Source organism: Molothrus ater, chromosome 8 (assembly GCF_012460135.2).
Source record: "Molothrus ater isolate BHLD 08-10-18 breed brown headed cowbird chromosome 8, BPBGC_Mater_1.1, whole genome shotgun sequence".
Lineage (NCBI taxonomy): Eukaryota > Metazoa > Chordata > Aves > Passeriformes > Icteridae > Molothrus > Molothrus ater.
The window spans coordinates 8,792,762-8,816,594 of NC_050485.2; the positions used below are offsets into that span (position 1 = coordinate 8,792,762).

The 23,833-nt window shown below is 41.6% G+C and overlaps 1 protein-coding gene and 1 long non-coding RNA gene across 2 annotated transcripts; one reads left to right on the forward strand and one right to left on the reverse strand.

The window, feature by feature from the left end:
- Positions 1–482: 482 nt before the first annotated feature.
- On the reverse strand, positions 483–15,652 carry LOC118688431 (uncharacterized). Its single transcript, XR_004980467.1, has 3 exons — positions 15,497–15,652; positions 10,094–10,170; positions 483–791 (listed from the first exon to the last, which is right to left on the reverse strand). It is a non-coding gene; the product is annotated as an uncharacterized LOC118688431 (long non-coding RNA).
- A 1,171-nt stretch (positions 15,653–16,823) lies between these two features.
- Positions 16,824–21,609, forward strand: EIF3F (eukaryotic translation initiation factor 3 subunit F). The gene is made up of 8 exons (XM_036385969.2): positions 16,824–17,118; positions 17,214–17,284; positions 17,417–17,496; positions 18,584–18,721; positions 19,789–19,880; positions 20,089–20,225; positions 20,363–20,476; positions 21,228–21,609. The coding sequence occupies exons 1-8, from the start codon at positions 16,839–16,841 to the stop codon at positions 21,303–21,305; spliced, it is 990 nt and encodes a 329-aa protein (XP_036241862.1). The 5' UTR covers positions 16,824–16,838; the 3' UTR covers positions 21,306–21,609.
- Positions 21,610–23,833: the final 2,224 nt, after the last annotated feature.

A 23,833-nucleotide genomic window follows, 5' to 3' on the forward strand; every position in this document is an offset into this window, starting at 1 on the left:
TGACCATTCTGCTCGGCTTGGATAATGAGCCAGTGGCCAAGGACTTAGGAACATTTTCTTGGTAATAGCATTGGGTGCTTAAGGGACAAAGGGTCATCTGAATGTTGTGAATGGAAAAGTCACCATCCTAAAGAGCATATAATTTTATTATGATGGGAAGAAGAAAGCATTTGTCAAATTTTTTAGGCAGAAAATGAAAACACACGATACAATATGATCACAAGATCGGTGGTTGGACCTGCATATTTAAACCAACACAATTGTTCATATTATTTTGCTGGACTTTTCATTTCTCCAGTCTGACAGTACCCAGTTACAGAATAAACTGCAGACAAGTTCAGCAGTTCAGATATCAGGTTTAACTTGTAATGAGCATCAGAAGCAGCTTCTGTGACCACAATTTGAAGGAACAGAAAGACAATTCAACATAATTTCAAGCTTCTAAATGCTTTTCTTGCAAACATAAGATTAGGACTGAAGGAAATGAGCTGGTTTACAAGTCTGCAGAATTTTCTGAGGAGCAGCAGGAATTCTAATAGGGAATTTACCAAACAGATACACTAAGACCAACTTCATGTTTCTAAGCAATGTCAGGAATTCTCATATACCTCCATCTTGTAGCTTTGTTTACTTTTTTCACAGATTTATCTTCTTGCTGTTTAAAAATTTCCAGCAGCAGTGAAAACTGGATCTTGCTGTTCATCCAGAGTCCAACATAAGCAATCTTGCTCACAAGTTCCTTCCATTTCTTTTATTAGTCTCTTCCTTTTTCCTCAGCACCTGGGTCTCCACTGAAACCAAGAAGAAAGCTTTCTCACCAGATATATTCAGACCTTTCACAACTAAATCCCCAGAATTTTGATGTCTTTATACTAGTACCACTACAGCTACCTCAGTTATCCATTACACTGGACATACTCCAATTCCCAGCTTGCTCCTAGGCCCCAGCTCTCCAGGAAACCATTTTGTCCCTTCTCCATAATAAGAAAAGAAATGGCCTTCTAAGAATCAAAATTACAATATAGCTCTTCAAATCAATGGCTTTGTACATATGAAGCCAACAGACTCCATCATCCTACTTTGCTATTGTACAGTTGTGTCCTCTGCTGTAAAAGCCCTCAAGTATTGATTTTTCTTAGTATCAATTACCATCTCAACAAAACTGAGGCTGACTGTTGGTCTCAAACATGTGACAATGCTTTGAAGATCTGTTTAAATATTTCTAACAGTGCTTGCTATGGGCAAAAGCAAGCCCCATGAAATGTGGATAAACAGCATTGCCTCACACACATAAAACACAACTTAAAAGGTTTTTTCTAAGCTGTACATTGAACCTTGCAGTGCCTCTGGCTCATGACTTCATCTGCTCTGCCCTGTCACTTTCTTCTGCAAGAAGTCCCTTCTTGTGGGGCCTCAACAATGCCACACACTATAGTGTTCCTCATTGCTTTGTGGAGAAATTAGAAGCCACTCCCATTGCCCTCTCTGACACATAGAGAAGGCAGCCAAAGTTCCTGAAAGTGGAGGCAAAAAGGTCAGTGTCCTGAGGGCGCTGATAGTATCAAGATTGCCTATGTGAATGCCTGCATGCTTGAGTTGTGTAACAGCCAGGGAGTGTGCTCCTAGAAGTGGTTCCCTTCCTCTGAGGAAAGGAGAACCACCCAGAGATGTTTGGATTGAGGGTGGATCTATCAGTTCTTCAGATGTTCATGGGCCAGTCCTCAAGCTGCATCCCTCAGATTGAAAAGGTCACAGATGACATACAGGGGAATGTGTTATTTACTATTAGTTTTGGTACTTTGGATAACGGCGGTTTTTATTCCTTTGAGAAGACACTTTCATGGTGCAGAGTTAACTTCCCATCCCTTACACAATAGTTGAGAAGGAATGGCAAGTATGGATTACTGGCTGGCCTGTAAACCAGAACCAGCCAAACGTGGCAGTTCATATTCACTTGCTCGCTTTGCATACAGTTCCCAGATATCAGGAAACCCAAGAAAGAAAGTCACTTGCCCAAATAAATTTCTCAAAATCACTGTAATACAAAGTCATCAACTTTCAACTCATTCAGTCATATGGACAGGCATCTACAGATCTGATATGTAACTCTCATTATTTTCCTGCTACAAATAACATGGACTTATAAGTCCCACCATGTGAGATTATTTACTTACAACATAAAGGAATATTAACTCCTTTCTGTCCTCCCTGTAGGACAGAAATGACACTGTTCATCAGCAGAACTGAAAACAGAAAATGTCAGTAAAACACAACAATCTTTCAAAATGCAACACAAACAATGCTATTTAGAAACAAAAAGTGCCAAAACTTTAAAGACTTGAAAAATTCCTCCTAAGTAAGAAACAGCTTTTTTATTCCATGTAATGCCACCAGCTGACTAATTCTGATGATTCATATAGGCAGGTGGAATTAAAATAGCTTTTCAGGGAAACACTCTTCCATTTTTACATAAAGAACACTTGTACACTTTTGACTAAATTAGTGCTCAAGGAACACGTGTTGAGCAGCCTGATACCAATGCTTTAGAAAATTCAGATGAATGAACCCAGGCTTTCAAAAATACTTATATTGGAACACAGTACTTCAGAAGTAAGGTTTAGGAGACTGAATCACAACCAGTGTGATTCACAACCTTGTCATACAACAGGCAAGTCTTAGATCAACCAAAAGCAGCTGAAACTTGACTGGACCAAGGACACCTGGAAGTTCACTACCCTAAAACATGTTGCCCTATTCACAACACAGTATCTAACCTTATGCATGTATCTCCAACTCTACAGATATAAACTGCATGAAGATAGTCAGAAAAAATGCTTAGAGGTACATCATTATCTTCTCTTTAATGGAAAACAAAGTGGTTTAATTTGTGTCACACTAGATATTTTAAGCACAGTCTACCTTGCTATGAGCTGCAACTCTTACTATTTGTTTATGCATCAGTGTTCTCACCCTCCTCACTCCTGACCCACACACCAAAACCAGAGTAGAACAGGATCACAGATTCCCAGTGCAAGTGTGCATCCCAAGTAAGGTGCATTGCTATATTTAATTCTTCTCTAGTTGCCAGTGCATTTCTCTGTGCCAAATTTCAACCCAGTCTCAGGACTGAGAGACCCAAGTACGTCTTCACATAAAAACATGTCTTGTTACAGTTCTATATACACACAATTCTTCTGCTTCACCAGTTGCTAGAAGACTAAAAGCAGATAGAACCTCACTAGTAGATCTGGTCAAAAAATTAAAAAGAAATCGAGTCAGACTAGACTAGAAATTAGAGTAGATAGGGCTTGAGCTGACTAATCCAGTAATTTAGTGCACTAACCAGGACTACAGGCAGTAAAGGCCCTTATTCTTCTTTTCCAAGGTAACCTAGAACCTAGAGAACTCAAGGCAAAGCACAGACCTTCGGGGCTTCCAGTACTCCTCCTCACATAGTAGAAGTTCTAGGCTGGGAATCTCAAAGCTTCCCAGTTCTAATCAGCTGTTCTGGCTTGCTCAACCCTTCATTGTGTAATAAGCAACACACAATTTCATGTAACAATTCCCATGTCCAAGGGGTTACATAAAAATTTCCAATTTGCAGATAACTGCAAACACAGGTTTTATTCTGAATTGGGGTAGGCTTGAGCTAAGATTTCCTATGAGTCAGAAATACTCCAAAAATTAATAATGCTCAAGAATAAACACAGCTTGTAATTAGGTTTGTTAGAGCATCAGTAAGTGTTTGGGGCACTGCGAAAGGCTTCTTAAGGGTAGCAGTTAAACACCCTACAAGAACAGAAAAGAGGTTGACATCAGCAATTTAGGTTTTGTTGAATCAAAGTGTTTCACAATGCCAGAGATGGAGAGAAAAACTGTGATAAATTATTCAGCCATTATTTAAAAGATGGTGTCCTGGATTTACATATCATCAATTCTAAGAAGGGAATAAAGAACGCAATCTGAGGTCAAACCAGACTGGAAAAGAAATTGCTTCATTAGAGAGTAACATGCCTGCTGCTCCTTGAACCACCAAAGTTTTCCTGGCATTTTCTAGACAATAATCAGGATGTCTTGCTTGTTTTGAATTTGTCTGTTTATAGACAGACAACTGGTGTCAGATTATGCTTAGTCCCTCTGTGAGGACAGAGTTCCTTACAGTTACATTAAAGTTAGAATATCTAGCTTCAGCTAGATGAAATCTCAACAGCTTATGTCCTAGACCCCTCACTGTCAAATGCAGAGTCTTAACTAAACTTGTAGGAGTTGTTTAAAATCAGGTATTGGAGGCTTACTCTCACTTATACAGCTCTAAGTACAACTATACAGCTACAGAACAACTATAGAGCCCATCAGCTGCTCCATCCCACAGCATGTTGCTATGGTTTCATTAACTTGAAGCTGAAGCCAATACCCCAGTTCTTTAGAGCAACCCACTGAGGCTTCTTTAAATATAGGATGAAGAAAGCCCTCCTCTTCTTCCAGACCTCACAAGGTCTGGAGCAGCGAGCAAATTAAAGCTCAAATGTCTTCCAAAACCACCTCTAGCCAAGCCATACAAACCAAGCAGTTGGCAATGCAGGGATCTTGTTCAAGATGCTGCCAAACTGAATCCTAGGAAATACTGGGAAAGAGATTTTTGTGGCAGTGCTCTTTCCCAGGATGCATTCTTGGTGGCACAGCTGATGCATATTTAGTACAATGTCAAACTTCTAGGGAGAATCAGATGCTCTCAATCAAGCTGAGATTTTCAATGGCTTCCCCTGGATCCTAACCTCAGAAGAGCTTTGTCTGCGCTCACCATGCTCATACCACCTCATTAGAGTAATATTAGGATAATAATTTTCCAGGATTGTGACAAGTCCAAGTCAGTGTTTTTGGAACTCCCAGAGAAGATATTGAAAAAATGGTGAACAAACACCTTTCAAAGGACATCTGTTGATTAGGAGCACTCTGTGGCCACTCATATTAACTTAGTTTAATATATATCACATCACATTATGCTTTGAGAAAGCATAAGCTGAGGATTTTTAAGTGCAAATGACTCTTCTTTTCTAGCAATCTTTCTTCACCACTATTCTCCACTGGGATCTTGGATTTCAGATGGCAACAGTTATGGAATGAGATTACCTGTTCCTTGGATTCAACCATGCTGCAGTTTATGCAAAGGAGATCAATCATATTGTGTAATTTCCATGGGCACAGGCTTCATGGGAGCAGTAAAGGCAGAGCCCCTTTGGAACTTTGCTGAGGGAAGAAACCCAGTGTCAAAGCCAGTCCAAGTAAATAAAGTCACATATACAAACATGTACTTCTTTGAATTTAGGGATGTATGAACAAGGCTGGTATCTTTGCCACTTGCTCTTCTCTCTGCCTCAAGCTCTAGAAAATTTTAATTTCACAAGACATCCTGGTATCAATTACCCTGGATAGAAGGCCTACACAGGCAGGCATCACAGTTAATGAGATAAGAACCTGTCCCAGCCTGTACTGCAGCACAACCAGCATTTATTTAGCTTTTCTCCTGAACACTGACACTTGGTATTTCTTACCCTGAACAAAGCTATCCAGACTGATTGACTGACACCCTTTCCAGAAAAGCAGCAAATAGCTGCTTATATCCTGGTGATTTCTGTGATTACAGTCTGATTAAGAACCCATCATCTCAGTTCTAGTTATGGATCAGGCATCTCTGTGGCCCAGGAAGGCTGTTTAGTTTATTTGTCCTCACCTTCTCTATCAGGATCTGGAGAATGACCAAGTGTTTAAGCTGCAGTTTCACAGAAACTGTTATAGAACAGCATCATCAGGCTGTACTTTTAACACATCCTGAACCATTCGAAACTGCTGGCCAGCAAAGTCCTGCTCTGTCCTTACCTCAGAGTGCCACACTCCTTCTTGGCACTAACAGAAGTGACACCAAGAAAGTTATTAATTTTCTCACCAGATCTCAGAGCAAAGATGGCACCCACTACATGAGGACAGATAAAGGTCAGAACTAGCAAATGGAAAGGCAAGGAGAAATGTATGGCCAATTAGATCAACTTCAGTCATCACAGGAGCACAGATTTTGTAATTCTTGAATCTTACGAGTCTCTGAAACATTTTTTCAAGTGCAAGTATTAGATGCAGTATGGAAAGTGTGAATGGAAGGCCAGAGCAAAGTCTCTGAATGAGTTTCACTATTAAAGCTAAATGGAGTTTATTGGGAAAGGACTCCTCTGCTATTATGAACAGAAGAAGCTCTGTTGTCGCCTACAGCAGCCCTCACAGCCAGAAATGGAAGGCCCAGAAGATGAAGTGAGGTGGCAGACAGACAAGAGGGGTCCTCTAGTTGGCAGAGCACTAGAACAGGAGTGCAACTTGTCCACACAGCAAGTCAGAAGCAGAACTAGGTAGCTGCCCTTTTCTTTTCCTATGTAATCTTTAACAACTTTAGCCATTCAGGCTAGTGTTTTCTAGGCTAAGCATCTGTTAGAGCTTATTTTGGCTTTGCTTCAGGTCACAGTCTTGCTCTAGGGAAGGTATTTTGCCAAATGAAATAGAAACCTTCTGGCTCTGGTGCTTGTGAGCAGATATTTAAAATACTGTTTTTGTAAAGGACAACTTCTTTTGATAGGTTGCAAAAGAGCCAAATCCAACTTGATACATTATTACAATCCCTGGAAGCTCTGGTTGGTATTGATTAAAGGGCAGCGGAAATCAAATACTTCATTTTAATGGAGCAGTCTTTGAGCCTTTGCAGAAGTTCTATCCCAAAACCCAGAACTTGTGGTGACACAAACTGGACATTGCTTAAAACAATTAAGCATCATGTTCTCCTTGCATAGCATGTGTCCTATAATTTGACTTCAGCTGACAAAACAAATGTGCTTAGCAACAGCTAAGATACATTAAAATCAGTACTGCTATGAACCCACAGTCAGACTTATGTCTTAGGAAAGGCTTGCTATTACACAGGAAACACAATTCTAGTTCCCATGCTGAACACAGATGATAATGACCTGAACACTACATAATGTAAGCCTTGTTAGATACTGGACTGTGCTCCAAGTCACTACAGAGATAGTTGTATCTGCTTGAGTACCTCAGCAAAATATTGAAATACTCTTCCCATGATATTGACATGCAACACAACAGGATAGAGAACTGCCATGAGCAAGCAGACTGAAAAAAAGTACATAAAAGTTTTCAAGGAAAATGAATAAAAAGAGAACAAAGAAGCGTTCCATGCTAAAAATGTTTCTGCAAAAACTCCAGGTGACATGGAGTCTCCTCACCTTTGGAGAGTTCTGTTATAGGATTCACAGTCACGCAAAGCTAAGAAGCACTTCAAGGTGAAGTTTTGCTAACTTGCTGTAGCCAAACATCAGCAGCTCTACAGTTCTTAACCAACGAGTCAGACATTTCTGTGAGCCTTTATATACCCATAAAAAAGTACAAGGCTCCCACAGAAATGAGAAATATGTTCCACACGTTACCTTTTTCCCCACAGCCCTCCGATTTACTGTAGATGGTGGCATGACTGATCATCTGACTACCATCTGTCCAACATCTGCTTCCTAGTGAAACCACTCTGCAAATACAGCTAGCTGGCTCTAGGCTACCAGAATTCATAATGAATACCCTGTTGTACATTGAAGCTATCACTAATGCTGCTCCCTTAAAAAGATTCAGCATACTGACAGAGCCTGAGCTTTCTGGTGGGGGTGTGTGACAGTGATGCTATATTGCCATTAGCTTTTAACACTCAAATATCCTAACAATCCCCTAAACTCTGAAAGTAGACTACAGCAGCTTGTCTTGAAAGTCAAAAAAGAAAAGCCCAGAAAAAAAACAAAAAACAAAAAAACAAAACAACAAAAACCAAAAAGCAACAAAAACCTCCCCACAAAAACAGAATCTAAAGCCAAACCTAGGAATTATTGCAAGATTTGCAACAATATTACAAGCTTGGCATCACACTTCTGATGGCAAGACAGTAGCATGGCACCTTACACAACAGAAAGATTTTAGGTTCATGACAGCTACAAACAGAGCTGAAGGTGCTTCAGTCATTTTAATACCCAGAGCTTGCTACAAATCACATTTAGGATTCCCCTTCTGTCCCCTAAAGGTATAGGTAAGCTGAGCCAAACCACTGACTATTCCTGATTTCTATCTGAACTGTAAACCCTTTGGAGCTATATATCCTTTTGTGCCTGTATAGCTCTACCTGAACAGAAATAATATATCAGTCTGCCAGAAATCCAGATCCCAGACACAAGGAAGCTACTGAAGCTTTAAGGTGCCATGACCCAAATTCTGCTTGCAAAGTGAGTTTCTTGCAAACTCCCTCTAGACTCATAAATATAGTTCTGTTTCCAATAACATGATTCTATTTAATGCCTTCTGCATTTAAACCCATAATCCTTTAATAACTTTGGGAGTATTTGAAGATATTAAAAAAAAAACAAACCCACACAACCCAACCAGAAAGCAGTTGGGCATCCCTGAAGTTGATAGTTTATTTGAGTAAGACATAGGACAATAAAAGGCCAGACTGACCACAGTAATAACTCCCAATGCTGACTTGAAGAAATTAAAAGCAGGCCAGGAAGCTTAATTCTAAATGTGTTTTCAATTGATCTTTGTTCCTGACTGTGTTTAATGGTTAGCTGTTCAAGAAACCCTCTGGGATTCTGCTAGTTGATTTCAAACTGGGAAACAACAAGCAGTACCACAGAGAGATGCTTTTCTTTTCAAGAGAGTGAATTTAAACACTGCTGAAAGGCCACATACTACTAGTCTCAGAAAAGCAAAAAAAGATTTCTAGGCAGAGCTAGATAAGAGAAGGTGACAGGGCATGGTGAGGGATAGGCTCCCATAAATGTATCATTGGCAGAAGGCAGCCTTGCTGGTAGCTACAGAAACAAATGAGTGGGATGATACTTCAGTGGTGAATCAGCTTGGTTTTCATTCCAATGCAAAAAAAAGATATGCAAAGGGATGTCATCTAGAATAGCAAACGGCAAATGCCAAATTTTTGAGAGAATTAGAACAGAAAATCCACAGAAAATCTAAAAACAACTGTGGAAATTCTGAACTTCTCATGTCAAATTACACTGTAAAAGTTGTGAAGTTGTAGCTGCAAATAGAAATTTAACTTTTCAAAATGGGCCTGGAAACCAAACCTGAACAGTCTAATTGAGCGTGCTTATGTACTCCCCTCTCTGCCACAATAACTCAAATTGAACAGTGCTGTGAAGACCTGTGATTCAGCTGGAGTACTGGGCAGTTGGAATCAACTCCTTGTTTGTGCAGACCAGTCCAACCAGCCTGATACAGTTTGCTCAGCCAATGCTGTATCATGCTTTCTGATGCAGAAAGGCAAATTGGCAATCAGAATATAGAGGGTGAATTCATATGTCAGTGCTCATGGAATCTGAAATCCAGACAGATTGGTTAGGACAGCATTTAGCAGAGAGTAACCCGTGCAAGGTTTGATACAAGATGAAATCAAATTTTGCTGCTGCACCTGAGATCTCATCAGCATGAACTCATCTCAACTGAAGAATTATTTCTTCTTGGGAAACAGTATGGACACAATACTGTTCTCCTTAGGCTAGTTGAAGACTTCCTCTCTTTCCAAAGTGCACAGGGTCTAGGTCAGGAAATGCCCTGTTCAGCTTCCTCTCAAAGCTGTTTCCTCAAAGGGTAAGGTCTTTCCCGCCTTCCCTCAGAAAACTGTGCTGTATCCTACACATAAACCTATCCTCTACAGGATCATCAGTCATATTGTGCAGAAGTGGAAAACTGAGATCTAAAGGTTAAATGACTCCCCCAAAGTCAGTGGAACAGACAGAGGGACAATACTATCCTAATTGTTTTCAAGCACTTCACATTGTAAGAGCTAAAGCACTACCCAAAGTATGTCTCTGGTATTTTTTTCAGTTATATGGATGCCTTGCCTTAACATCACCCAAATGCCAGCAACAGAAACATATTGGGTCCTCAGGTCTCCCAAGCTCCTACACAGAAACTGTTCCCTGGATTTTATTCCCACTGCTCATTTCCAGCTCCTATTTCTATATGCAAATCATTATCTTCTTACCTTCTCCCTCACTGCCCACTTACTCATCCAACACATCATGATGCAGCTGCCTCAAACTGGAAAAAACCTGCTGAGAGCTGTGAAGGGACAGAAAACACTGTTAGACCCTGGTGATATACACATCATATAAGTATTCACAAAATAACATTTTTGCCATTACATATCTTGGCAGGCCTCCCTCCATCATCAAATGAAATATCTATTTTCCATTCTAGTTACTTCACTTCTGCATGCATATTTTGTCTCAAGACACCAAATCAAATGTTTGTGCTGAACGACACAGCAAAAAAACATTGTCAGTCTCAAAAGTCTTGTTCAACACTTTAGAGGACATATGCAATTTTGGTCTGGGCTGATATGTACAAACAATGGTCATTTTGACCCATGTCATAAAGGGCACCAAGGAAAAGGATTTGCTTACTGATAGAAGAAGTAAAGTCATAAAGTGATTGAATAAGAACAAGGGACTGGAAAATGAGATTATCTTCCCAACAAATAGCACACTGACACATTAGCTGTTAGAAGTGTTAGAAGTTCTAATATTTGAAATCTGCCTGCACAAGAACTTTCACACTTATCTGCTATTAGTGGCACTATGCATAATTTTATTTGGGTGTCAGGTATTAAAAGACACAGCTCTTCTCTGTTACAAATGCTTTTAAGTCAAACACAGTAGCAGCAAGTCACCAGACAAAGGAACACTGTGTTTAAGGCTGCCTGCCAGAGATGACTTATTCAAGTTGATTACACAGAAAGGACAGTAGTGCTGCCACACTTCTATCCCATACTCCCTGGGGAAGAAAAAAAGCCAAGAGTCATATCTAGGTTTCCTTCAGTTCTCACTGCATGGGGTAGGCAGAAATAATATAATGACACAAGGTTTGATCTTGCAGAGTAGTGCACTTAACTGCTTTGCTAGGTCAATGCAAGCACATTCTATCTTAGTTTTAAGTACAAGCAGTATATAAAATGCCTCTCATTTGAAAGCTGACTCTGTCCATGATTTGAGTCAAAAGCAGAAAAGAATCACTATTTTAGATCATCAGTAAGCAGGAATGTCTTGAGAGTTTGAGGAGTTCAGGCTCTTATCAAAAACCCAAACCACCTTTCATTTCCATATATTTCAGCAAAATTTGGGGTTATACTGTCATATTATCACATCTTAAGGTTGCCTAGTCTTAATATCTGTAAGTAAATTTCTCCATAACATTCCTATGTGAAATGAAGGTAGGATTTTATTAATTATGAGGAATTAAGGTACAATTGCAGTAAAATTAACAAATTCTACCTCATCGATTCAACCTTAATGGTTACTAACTTAAGAAATAAACTGCTGCGTGAAATACATGTAATAAACACTGGTGGGAAAAGCTGTATGCACCAATTCCCACTTACGCTACTCACTTCAAAGGCGGCAGAGTGAAGTCAGCAATTAATTAGCAGTGAGTGGTTGGCAGGCTGCGGCGCTCCCACAGCCCCTGGGGCCGGCAATGGCCCCGCGGCTCCAGCCGGGCCCCGCGCGCCCTCTGGCGGCGAGCGCCGCGCATCCCCCGGGAACGGGAGCCGGCTCTCACCGGGCAAGGACCGAACTTCCTCCGGCGGGCACGACAGACAGCACCTTCGGTAAGATCTGCCTGCACCACAAAATACACGGCTGGCTGCGTTTTTATAGAATATTAGGACTAGCGTTTTCAGTCAGGTAACACACCCAGGAAAAGACGGTGAACACACGACTGTACAGACTATGGGAGAGGCATGGTATGAGACAACAGAAAACTCTTTCAGAATATTGTAGAATCATAGATTCAAAAAGACCTCTAAGAGGATCAAGTTCAACTGTTAACTGTCACTATCAAGTCCACCGCTAAGCCATTTCCCTAAGTGCCAAATCTACACATGCTACTTCCCTGATCCAATGTTTGACAACCATTTCAGTGAGTAAATTTTGTCTAATATCCAATCTAATCCTGCTGCAACTTCAGATTATTTCCACTTTCAGAATAAAAGCAATTAGCCATGGATCCCAACATTATGCAGTGATTTACAAAATTACAACAAAAAGCTCACCACCAAACCTACCTTCTCTTCTTGAAGAGCCTATTCCAAGTTTTTACTGACAGATTACAGATTCCCATTAAAGCCTGAGGGGTTACAGTACTGCCACATCAAAAACCTGCCTTTCAAATCAAAATGCCCTTTACTGCAGTTTTTAAAGGTAGTTCACCCATCTTTTTTTGACAGATCTCTCATTGGAACCAGTGGAACTCTACATGCAAGAACTAAATAAAAGCAGCTAAAGAAATAGGTTTTGGGACATACTTTGACAATTTAAAAATTTCAACACTTCTCTGAGCCAAACATTTGTACCATTTGGGGTTTAGGATACTTTATTTCCATAGCCATTCTTCAGTGAGTATGTGTTTCCATTTTCCCTTCCTCAGTAAGTATAAAACTCTGACCATGAAAGTATCTGTTGCCCTACACATGCCAGCCTATGGGCATTGCTCTCTTAGTTTTCACTGCAAGCTTTATTGTATACTTTAGCTTGGATCTCTATATTTCCATATAGCGACTAAAAAGCCCCAAGCAGCCCCCAGTGTGCTATTTTTGATCACCTAATGATAACTCTTCCATGGCCACTCTAACTTTAGCAAAGGTATATTCTTTTATCTACATGGTATGCAATTGACACTATGCCTCATTATTTTTAGATGGTGTTTGGATTTTCACTTTAAGCATTACCTCAGTAGTCCTATGTGTCAGTGTTATTTCTCTGATAATTAAGGCAGCCCCATAAAACATTACACAAAAGCAAAAAGGGCCTGAATCCTTTTTGCTGAAATGATGAGGCTGAGTCAGCTGATGCATTGCACTGGGAGCTGGTGGCTGTTAACAGCTGTCTTTCATCTCCTGGTAATTCTCAGATGCATCAGTATCTAAGACATTTGATGAAGAATAAATAAGGGAACTATTATCCTTTTGAATAGGAAAAAAACAAAGACAACCCCCAAACAAACCAACCCCTCACAACCCAGAACCTGAAACCATTGCCCATGACTGCATCATGTATAAATCCTGGATAGAAGGCAGAGCTAATGGATCCTTGCATGGTTTAACCCCAGGCAGCAGCCAAGCAGTGCCCAGCCTCTCACTCACAGCTCCTACAGTGGGATTAGGGAGAGAATCAGAAGAGTAAAAGCTGGAACACTCATGGGTTGAGATACAGGTTAACAGGGAAAGCAAAAGCCATACACACAAGCAAAACAGAACAAGGAATTAATTCACTGCCTCCCATGGACAGGCAGGTGTTATGAAGCTGAGTAATGCAGAGTCCCCAAGCAGGTGCAAGAGAGAGCCCTTCATTGCAAAACCCAGGCCTTTTTAAGCAGTTAGCCCCTTATCAGCTACATTCCATTTAAGCACAACAAATGTAATTCAACCAGCAGCCATAAGCCAAAATGTGAGCACATAATGGCTGTATAACTTGTTTTTCTGCCTCCAATTCAGCTGAGTCACTTTCCCATAGTCCTTTTCTACTTAGCCAAGTAGCAGGCCTGAGCCACGATTTTACAAGGATAACAAGGCCCTTCTTTTATTAATGTTTTACCTGCAACAGGCAGGTGTTCAGCCATCTTCAGGGAAGCAGGACCCCATCACCTGTACCCCTTATTTGGGAAGACAAAAAAACATCACTCCCAACATCCCCCATTTCATGTATTGAGCATGATGTCATATAGTCTGGAATACCCCTTTGGTCAGTTTGTGTCACCTGACTGTGTCTTTTTCCATCCTTGTAGACAGAATGTACAACAAGAAACCGTTCTTATAATAAAGGAATAAAAAAATATTAAATCCCATGAAACTAACCAGATAAAACTGCATTCTGAAATGAATCAAATCAATTGTAGATATTTCACTTTACCTGTAATGCAATATAACAAATCTCCCCTAGAGCAAGAAATTATGTTAGATAATTTCTAACATAAGATAAGAAGATGGCTACTGATAAAGAAATTACACATCACCAGTGAAAGTGCAGCTGACATGACAGCAAATGCAATAATAATGACTCAGTCACAATCAAGGACTACAAAGAGAAATATTACAAGAACAGAGCTTGGAAATAATTATAGTCACCATTGAAATCAGACACAAGGAAACCTAGCAAGGGACACTGTAAAATCAGAAGGCCTTGAGTTACCATGCTGATCCATGCACACATGAGAATGTGTTTTCAGTGTCCCTCTAGGCAGACAAATTCTACTGCAGCAGGGTAGTATCTGAACATCTTAATCCTATCAGTAGATATATGTCAAGTTTTTATCAATAGGCACCATTGATAAGTGCATCTACCCTCCTCTAAAAGTTGTTATCATCTTATTGCCGGGGTTCCATGCTGTTGTCTCCTTATCACAAAAGTTTCATACTTTCTTGGTGTTTTCTCCTTTCTTCTTCTTCTTCTTCTTCATAAAGCAGTCAACTGACCCCAATTCCCCTCTCAACCAGCCACCCCACTCTTTTATAGTACTCTTCTTCTCATTGATTACACCTGTGGCCTGTTAAAGTCAGGCCTGTTCCTAATATTTGATAATTGGCCCAGCTGCAACTCCTTAGGGGTAAGATTACTTTCTACACTATTTTCTTATACTCTATCCCCCTACAAAAAGTAACCTGATACTTTGTGAAACAATATTAATTATAAAGGTCTTCATTTTTCAGCAGTCATTTAGCAAGGAAAAAACAGTTTTATAGCTTGGAGACATCTGCTCCAGGCATGATCACATGATTGATTTTCTTATCATTAGATTTATACAATCTTTGTATTGAGTGGGCTTTTTTTGAGCCAACCACTGGTCTTGGGCTTTTGAGATACAGGCTATCCATCTTCACTCACTACATATACTCTCTGGCACCCTGTGCAGCAACTGACATCAACTAATTAAAAGAAGGTTATCACAGTTGCCAGTTTTGAAACACAACTGCTGCTTGCTTCACATTAAGTTGCCCAATTTTTAAGGTGAAAACATAAAAGTATAATGGGCTCTTACAGAGCCTTGCTTGCTCCACATGACTCTGCAGCTGACTATGTCAAATTAAGCACTAAGCCCAGTTTGATGCAAACAAAAATGAGATCAAACAGCTACTCTCTAACAAGAACACCTCACACATTAGACTCCTCAATGACACATCAAAGCTCTGGGAACAGAAACGTTTTAAAGCTTTATGCAATTTCACCCAGCCACACCTACAAGAAATGAAGGCTGCACGGAGAAAGCCTAAGAATAGGAGATCCAGTTTTTACTGGTGCACAGACCTGGAAGTGCTTTTATGAAGAGATAAAATCTGTTCATGCTCCCATACATTAGCTCTGCTTTGTAGTTTTGAAAGGTGTTCCCCACTTACGTAATAGAAGCAGACTGCTTCCACATAGGCAGAATGTGTGATCCTTATATTGAGGTGCTTCTTTTATACTTGGGAGCCTTCTTCAATGACATAGTTGAAACTGCTCTTTCACTGATGACGTTCAGGCCTCAATTAATGAAGCAGAGAAAACTCCAAAAGTCATCTGTCACGATAAAATGGTTAACAAAGAGAAAGCAAAATTTGGAAATAATCCAGTCCCCTTAGCAGCTATTGAAAGCATATATGTTTCGTTTGACAGAATATCTTCGGGTGGAAGGGACCCACTGGTCCAGGAGTCACACAATGTGCCTGAGAGCAGGGTTCAAACACTTTTTGAACTCCGTCAGGCTGGTGCTGTGACCACTTCCCTGGCGACGCTGTTCCCTGTTCCAACCACCCTCTGGGTGAAGAACCTTTTTCTAACATCCAAATTAAATCTCCCCTGACACACCTTCAGGACGTTCCCCTGGCTCTGTCAGTGCCACCACAGACATCAGAGCCTGCTTCCCCTCACGAGGGAAGAAGCTGCGGGCTGCGATGAGGTTTCACCACCTCAGCGATTCCTGCCCCACCCGCACAGCTGCGCTGCTCGGGAGCGAACCCACGGGCGCTACAAGCAACAAGCGTCATCCAGTAAGTGAATTTGCTGGGCAGTCACTAAACCTTGGATAGGGACAACCAGCATTTCCTGTTGACAGAATACTTGATGACCACTTATTCTATTGGGGCAATAAAGACTAACAGCACTTGCTCGTCTCACAGAACCAGGACCCCAAGGGCTGCATAGCCCCGCATACAGCACGGCTGGAGCACCTTCCCGGGCGCCGCGCCGCCCAGCTGCGTTTGCAGCGCCACCACCTGAGGGCCGTGAGGCAGCCCCGGCCCCCGCGGCAGCGGCCCTGCCGTGCCCGGCCCGCCCGCACGAGGGCGCTCACCCGGCCCCGCCAGGGGAACGCGCGGCGCAGCACCACACGCCAGGCGCAACCCCGCGGCCTCCCTACGCAGCGCTGAGCGGCATCTCCGCAGCCAATAAATGGCCTTAAAGACGGGCGGGGAGGGCGTTTGTGACCAATAGGAGAGCGGAGAATGGGGAGGCGGGTAATGCGAGAGCCCAATTGAGAAACTTTCCGGCCCCGGGAGGGTGGGAACAAGGGTAAGGTTCAGTCACAGACGGTACGCGCTTCCTCGAATCAGAACGTCTCCCCTCATCGCCCGTTTCGGATTGGCTGACAGATAGCCTCAGCTCGCCCGTCTCGCCAATAGGAAAGCAGCGCTGCATGACAGACGTTCGGCTCAGCCAATTACTGTCGGTACGAAGGACCCAGCCTCTCTCTCTTGCAAAATGGCGGCCACAGCTCCCAGTGCGGCTCCTCCAGCGGCCGCTCCGCCGCAGAGTCCGACGGCGGCTCCCCCCGCCCTGGCGGGGAGCGCTCCCCCCGCGGCCGCGCCGACTCCGCCGGCCGCGCCGGCCCCGCCACCCGCCGCGCCGCTGTCAGCCGCGCTCTCGGGCCCCTTCCCCGGCGGCCGCGTGGTGCGGCTCCACCCGGTTGTGCTCGCCTCCATCGTGGACAGCTTCGAGCGGCGCAACGAGGGCGCGGCGCGGGTGATCGGGACGCTGCTGGGTGAGAGCCGCCCCCCTGCCCTGCCCGCCGCGGCCTCGGGGGCAGCGCGGCGCCCCCTTACCCGCTGTCCTCCCTTCCTTCCTCTCCCCCCGCAGGCACCGTGGACAAGCACTCGGTGGAGGTCACCAACTGCTTCTCCGTCCCGCACAACGAGTCCGAGGATGAGGTACGGAGGCCGCCCGGGCGGAGCCGGGCTTCTCTCGGCGGGGCGCGAAGGGGAGCCTCGCCGGCTGCCGGCCGGTGCCCGTGTTGCCCTCCGGGCTAAGCACCCTGTAACCGGCTGTCTCCCGTTCTGCAGGTCGCTGTGGATATGGAATTTGCCAAAAACATGTATGAACTGCACAAGAAAGTGTCTCCTAGCGAGATCATCTTGGGCTGGTAAGTTGTCCTTCTGCAAGAACATGTAGGTCGTTCTGTTGATTCCTTAAACTACTTAAAATACATAATTCACTTTGTCACAGATGGAAAAGCAGAAGCACTAATGCCCGTGACAATCATACCTTGCAACTCTTGTTACACAGTTAGTGATAAAGCTCCTGAAGCTCATGAAAAGAAGAGACAGTATTGGAGACTTAAAGGGTTGGGTTTTGTTTATGTCTAGCAAGGTACCACAGAGGAGTGATGTGTTAGAGAATGTGTGTCCAGCTTTGTTAGAAGAACTTATTTCCTGTAATACAACCTGTACCATGGAAGTTAACTGGTTAGAAAGAAGGGAGAATACAAAAGAGGCTTTTAACGTACCAAAGGTGTCAGGAGGAATCACTGATACCAGTTTGAGTACTTAGTTCTCTGCTGGAAGTAACCTTTGTGTGGGATGTGAAGCAAGATCAGTTCAGTCTTATGGGAACAGAGTGTGGCACAGTGTGTTTATCGCTCTTTTCATGCCTACAAAATGGCTTCATTTTCTTTTTGTGTAGCAAGCTTCCTCAACAGCCTTCTAATGGCACAGCAGAGTACAGCTCCAGTGACAGGAGTTTGCCTGAGAATGTGAGATGCTAATTGTAGAGCAGTTAAAAGACCTAGATTAACAAGTTAGACCTCCTGCAGAGGGATGTGTGATTTGTGGATGGGAAAATTCGTCCAAGTTTGTTTGGTATGCTTTGACTTACATAGATGGAAAAAGCTGGTCTAGAACACAGTGACACTGTAACTGAATATTGGGTGTTCAGTAATTGAATATTGGGTGTCTGATGTGAATTTACTGATGTTTTATGGCTGGTACTGCAACACTGACCCTTTGCATATTTTGGACATGGGTGTGCTCAGCCTGTGATTCCTACAATTTTAGCGACAAGAGGCCATAAAGTAAAAAATCCTCAGTTAAAACACTTCTGTTTAGTATGTTGCTAATCTCAGTCTTTGGAAATTGGTGGTTTAGGATACAAACCTGTTAAATACCAACAGTATAAAACACTGGGCACTTGAATGTTGGAAGGATGGCTCTTCACCGTGTGTTCTTTTGAAGGTATGCAACAGGGCATGACATCACGGAGCACTCAGTCCTGATCCATGAGTATTACAGCCGGGAAGCTCACAATCCAATCCACCTCACCGTGGACACGAGTCTCCAGAATTCACGCATGAGCATCAAAGCCTATGTCAGGTACTCTGGGATTTCTGGGAGGGCAGCAGTCTGAGTTACTGAGAGATGCCGCATCAGGGTAACAAGGAATGTCGTGGGGTGCAGTGTCCTTTCTTGGGCAATATTGTGCAGTAGTTAAACATAGTGATGAGCTGGAGATCATGGCTTACTTCTCATTGGAATGTCTTGACCATTGTATATAGGCTTAAAGACTTCATTCATTGGAACCTCATTGGGTTGGTGAATCATGACTTAATTTACAATTTTCAGAACATCTTTGGGATATTTCACAGGGTTCACACAGCTGGCAGTAATGTCACTAACTTCCATTACACTGACTGAATGATAGCCTGTAGGCACAGGGCTTTATTGCTTGGCAGTGCACTTATACAAGTTGGAGGATAAGTGTGGTTAAAACAATTCAAACAGCATCTTCTTGATGGGTCTTTATTTCCCTTAACCCCATCATTCTTATCAATTAACAATGGAGATTAAATATTAAGAAATTAAACTCTTCCACCTCACTGAATTCCTCCCACTATTGGCTGAGGAGCTCTGCTCTGTAAGGAAAAAACCCTTTTCTTTGTAGAGAAAGTACTGCTTCTTGACTGTGCATCTTTAAAATGGGAACTGTTCCATGAGATCTTATTTAAAGCTTAAATGGACTTCAAGTACTTAGAATAAGAGGTATAATAAAGGTGTTGAGAGTGCTTTGTACTTGAATTTTGTCATATTGCTCATTGTTTCAGTCATTTCTTAAAGCGTGAAGTATTTCAGGATGGAAGAGCACTTTGTCTAAAAGCAAGAAGGAACTCTGCTTAAGATGATAGTTCTTCATGCATTCATGGTGACGTCAAACCAGCTAGGAGTATTCTTGGATGAAAAAGAACAATTAATAGCATGCCAGAACTGGTTTCCTGTCCTCAGTTATCCTTGGGTCTTAAAATTGCTGATTTTGGTGAGAATGAGTAATGTACTCATGTTCATGCTTTAGTGCTAACAGAGATCTTTGAGATGGAAATCTCTTCCTTCCTCCCTTATATATGTCATTGCTGAAAACGTTTTGTTGTTCTCTTTTTTTTCCCTAGTGCCCCAATGGGAGTCCCTGGTAAAACCATGGGCGTGATGTTCACACCACTAACAGTGAAATATGTTTATTATGATACAGAGCGGATAGGAGGTGAATGCTTTCTTCCTATTTTGGTTATAACCATTGTTGTGACAATGTTCAAATGTTTCTTTTACCTGGTAAAACTGCCGTTCTGGGAATTTTACTGGTAATCAGACTGTCTTGCTGAAGCTGACCTAAAAAATTTTCAACAAGTTAAGGGTTTAAACTGGTATCTGTGGCAGTCAGTTTTTTTCACTGATCCTCCTTTTGCTTTCAGTGGATCTTATCATGAAGACCTGCTTTAGCCCCAACAGAGTGATTGGCTTGTCCAGTGACTTGCAGCAGGTGGGGTCGGCCTCAGCCAGGATCCAGGACACCCTGACCATGGTGCTGCAGTACGCTGAGGACGTGCTGGTAAGGCCAGCTTTCTGTCAGCCAGGAAAAAAGTCTGATGTTAACTTGTGCATCTGGGTTTTCTCTTTATTATTTCTCTTTCTGGGCCATAAATTCTGAGTTCCACTTATGCTGAAGTGTGTTTTTCTTTTGCTTAGTCTGGCAAAGTGGCTGCTGACAACACTGTCGGGCGCTTCCTGATGGATCTTATTAACCAGGTGCCAAAGATTTCACCAGAGGACTTTGAGACCATGTTGAACAGCAATATCAATGTAAGATCTTAATTTATTTTTTCTGTGGCTTGCTAGCAATTTGGAAAGTTTTATATACAGACGTACATTTGTCTATGATCTATCTTTTCATACAACACGCTAATAGCTAATATAGCTTTTTTATTGTCAGTAATTTGGTGTTGTAAGGGCTGAGAGTGGATAAAGAAGCTCAGCATAATCTTGCAAGAAAATGCAGATAAAAGTATTCCTTTTTAAGGACTTAGGAATTTTGCAAGTCATCTGAAAACCAGTACCAATTCTTCTTTCATATTGATTGGACAGTATGAATTTCAAAACTTTAAAAAAAATTTATTTCAGCAATAACGGGTGACTTGCCAGATTCTTTTGCCTGAGCTGGAGTTCTGTCTCTGCATATCACTTACAAACATGAACAGGGTTTTAATTTTAGCATGCTACCTGATTTCTCTAACAGATTTTTAGAAAACTTAAGGTTTTGAATGTGTTGTTCACCACAGTCTGTAAGACCAGAACTAATTTTTAATTTTGCTTATACCCTTTGACTTCTCTGGTTAACATGGGTGAACTCAGAGTTAAAATTTCACAAGCAGTGTTTCATATGCCAGTAATACCAAAAGCTTCCTGCAAGGCAAGGATTCTTCAGGGTAGGACTTTCAGGACTAACAATATTTCTTGTAGCTGATTGTAAAATGCTTTACAGATGTTAAAAAATCAGCTAATAAGCTATAATTTGTTAATATTCTGATCACTGGTTTTTTTCCATCCCTTTCAGGACCTACTGATGGTTACCTACTTGGCAAATCTCACACAGTCACAGATTGCTCTCAATGAAAAACTTCTGAGTTTATAAAGAAACTTTTGCCACCCTACACTTTAAGGAGCCCGAAGAATGAGCAGATACACTTTTCTGTGGTGCTAGGAATTTCCTTGGACTGTAATTTAGTGATCTACATGACTTGGTTTACAAGTCATGTAGAAAAAGCCCCTAACATGTTTTAGGAGATGAATGGGAATGGCTGCAGTTCAGTTGAGCCTGGTATTTTAAAATGGAATATGAAAATCTCATGTCTTGTGGATTTGTCTACTTGTATAACAAAATACAGCTTTATTGTAAGAATGTATTTGGAATAAAAGTTCCATTGCAGTGGCAACAATGGCATCTGTCCAGAAAAAAACTTTCTCATTTATTGTGTAATGAATCCATTTTTGAAAGAAGGTGGTGGGGGGGTAAGGTGGCATCAGGAAAGAAAGAGTGGATGGGAGTGAAGTCCAATTCTTTGCAGGTTTTTTTCCAACTGCTAAAGCACACTGAAAGTGTGGAGATTTGTGTTGCATATAATATGCTTTACCATGAAGGACTGCAGAATAGTCTCTGGTTTATCAGTGTTGCTGTGTATATCCCTTCAGCAAGGTACTGACACTACAAGACAGTAAATTCAGTTTATGGTATCACTTCTATGCATATAATTATTTTCTGATTGTTTGGGAAAGGAAGTAAAGGTCACTAGCATTAGCCTCTTGCAAAGGGGGAGTTCAGAGAATTAAAGCCAGCAACTGAGTTCATGGTAAAGAGTTTGAAAAGTATTTGTGGCTAAACAAGCTTGGCTACTGGAGTTTCCATCTTTGCCAAATAAGAAAACGACAGCAAAATGACAATCCATGAGATTTGAGGTTGAAAGCCGGGTGTTGCCAAATAGGAATTTTCTATTTCATAATGCTGTTTCTATTTCATACTGCTGCTAAAATTATGTGAAGAGAATCCCCATTTTCTCCCCAAGATACGTTTCATGTTAAGTAAGTTCAGCTGGAAGAAAGCCAATACAAATATCAGCTGTAACTTTGCACAGTCTCTGCCAATAATATTACCTTTAGAAGGCTGTCTTACAGTCCAGCTGTGCTGAGGGGGTACTCTGCTTTAACAGAGTTAAAGCATCCCTCTTCTACAACAAAACTGTTCCCACTTTACTAAGGACTGTATCTAGTTTGGTGAATGAATTTGAAATTGAAGTATGCAAAGAGAGTGTTCTCCAAAACTGGTAATTTGCCAGCTAAATCCAAGAATAAGACTCAGATTACAAATCTATAGATCCTATATTGGTTGTTCCAATTTAGAGAGTTCCCCCAGTGACTAAATGCTAAATTCTAATTGCAAGGTCAATGTAAGTGAAAAGTGAAGGTCAAGCAAAGATCCTCATCTCATTGAAAATGTTATTTGTGAACATTAAATAAGTATTAAAACTCAGGTTTTTTATTAGTCTGAATAAAAATGTTTTGCTTTCCTTTCTCTTTTTTAAACTTAGTATTCTTAAATTCAGCCATTTAATGTTTCAAAATTTTCATATCACAGTGTTTTTTGAAGAAAGTTTTGACATGGCATCAAGTGGCAGAAAAGAGGAAGCAGCAAAGGTGGACAAGTCTCTCAATTATTGCAAAGAAGTTGTGTGGAGAGAGGGGGAAGCAAAATATTCTTTCTCTGACCTCTCCTCTGCAGGAAGCTCTTTGTCATTCCCTGTTAGGAAAATGGAGAAAACATAAAAAGAAAGCTATTCAGCTTTTAGAGTGTTAAAAATCAATGTTTTATAAGCTGGTGTGCACAAAATGCAAAGTTCCAAGAAGAACAATTTGTGATCATTGTGGAATTTGCCAGTCCTTGCAAGTACTGAACACTTATAATAAAGATATGCGATAAGGGACACAGACATTATGCTTCTCTCTGACATCTTCCAGCACAGTAAGACTGTTACGTTTCTTATAAAAATTAATACTTTCAGGATAAACTATCTTATTTATAATTTATATTTAGGGAATGCCTTCATAAAAATTCAGGAGGAGGTGGTAATGATCCACTATTTTTTAACCGATGAGACTCAGCAGAAAAAAATTCTATATTGTTGGGAATGACAAACCTTATTGTTATCTGCAAATTGAAACTCAAATCCTTGCTGCCAGGTTAACAATTTCATTTGGTGATTATTTCCATGTACTCAGATGAAGGTCACTAAATTTATGTTTTGAGTTGAGTCACTTCAGTTGATTGGCAGAAAACTTAAACCTGCTGCAAAGAGGAGCAGTGTTTTGGTGTGCAATTTTGTGAACCTGTGGACATACGCCACCTCAACCTGAAATTCATGGGTTCAATCCTAATGATTAAAATTGATGTGAAAATGTTAGACACACAACTCTTCTAGAAGAGTTAAGCAGAACAAGCTGCTGTTCTCCTGTGGTTTGAGGAAAGGTGAAACTTCAAGTTCCTCCCAACGGAACCAGAGACTGGTTGGCAGCTCTGTAGGGGTTGAGTGAAACCCCGATGCTCGGAGCAGGGCGGGTGGAGCATTCCATGAGTCACCGGCAGCGACTCCCTGGAGCAGCTGACCAAAC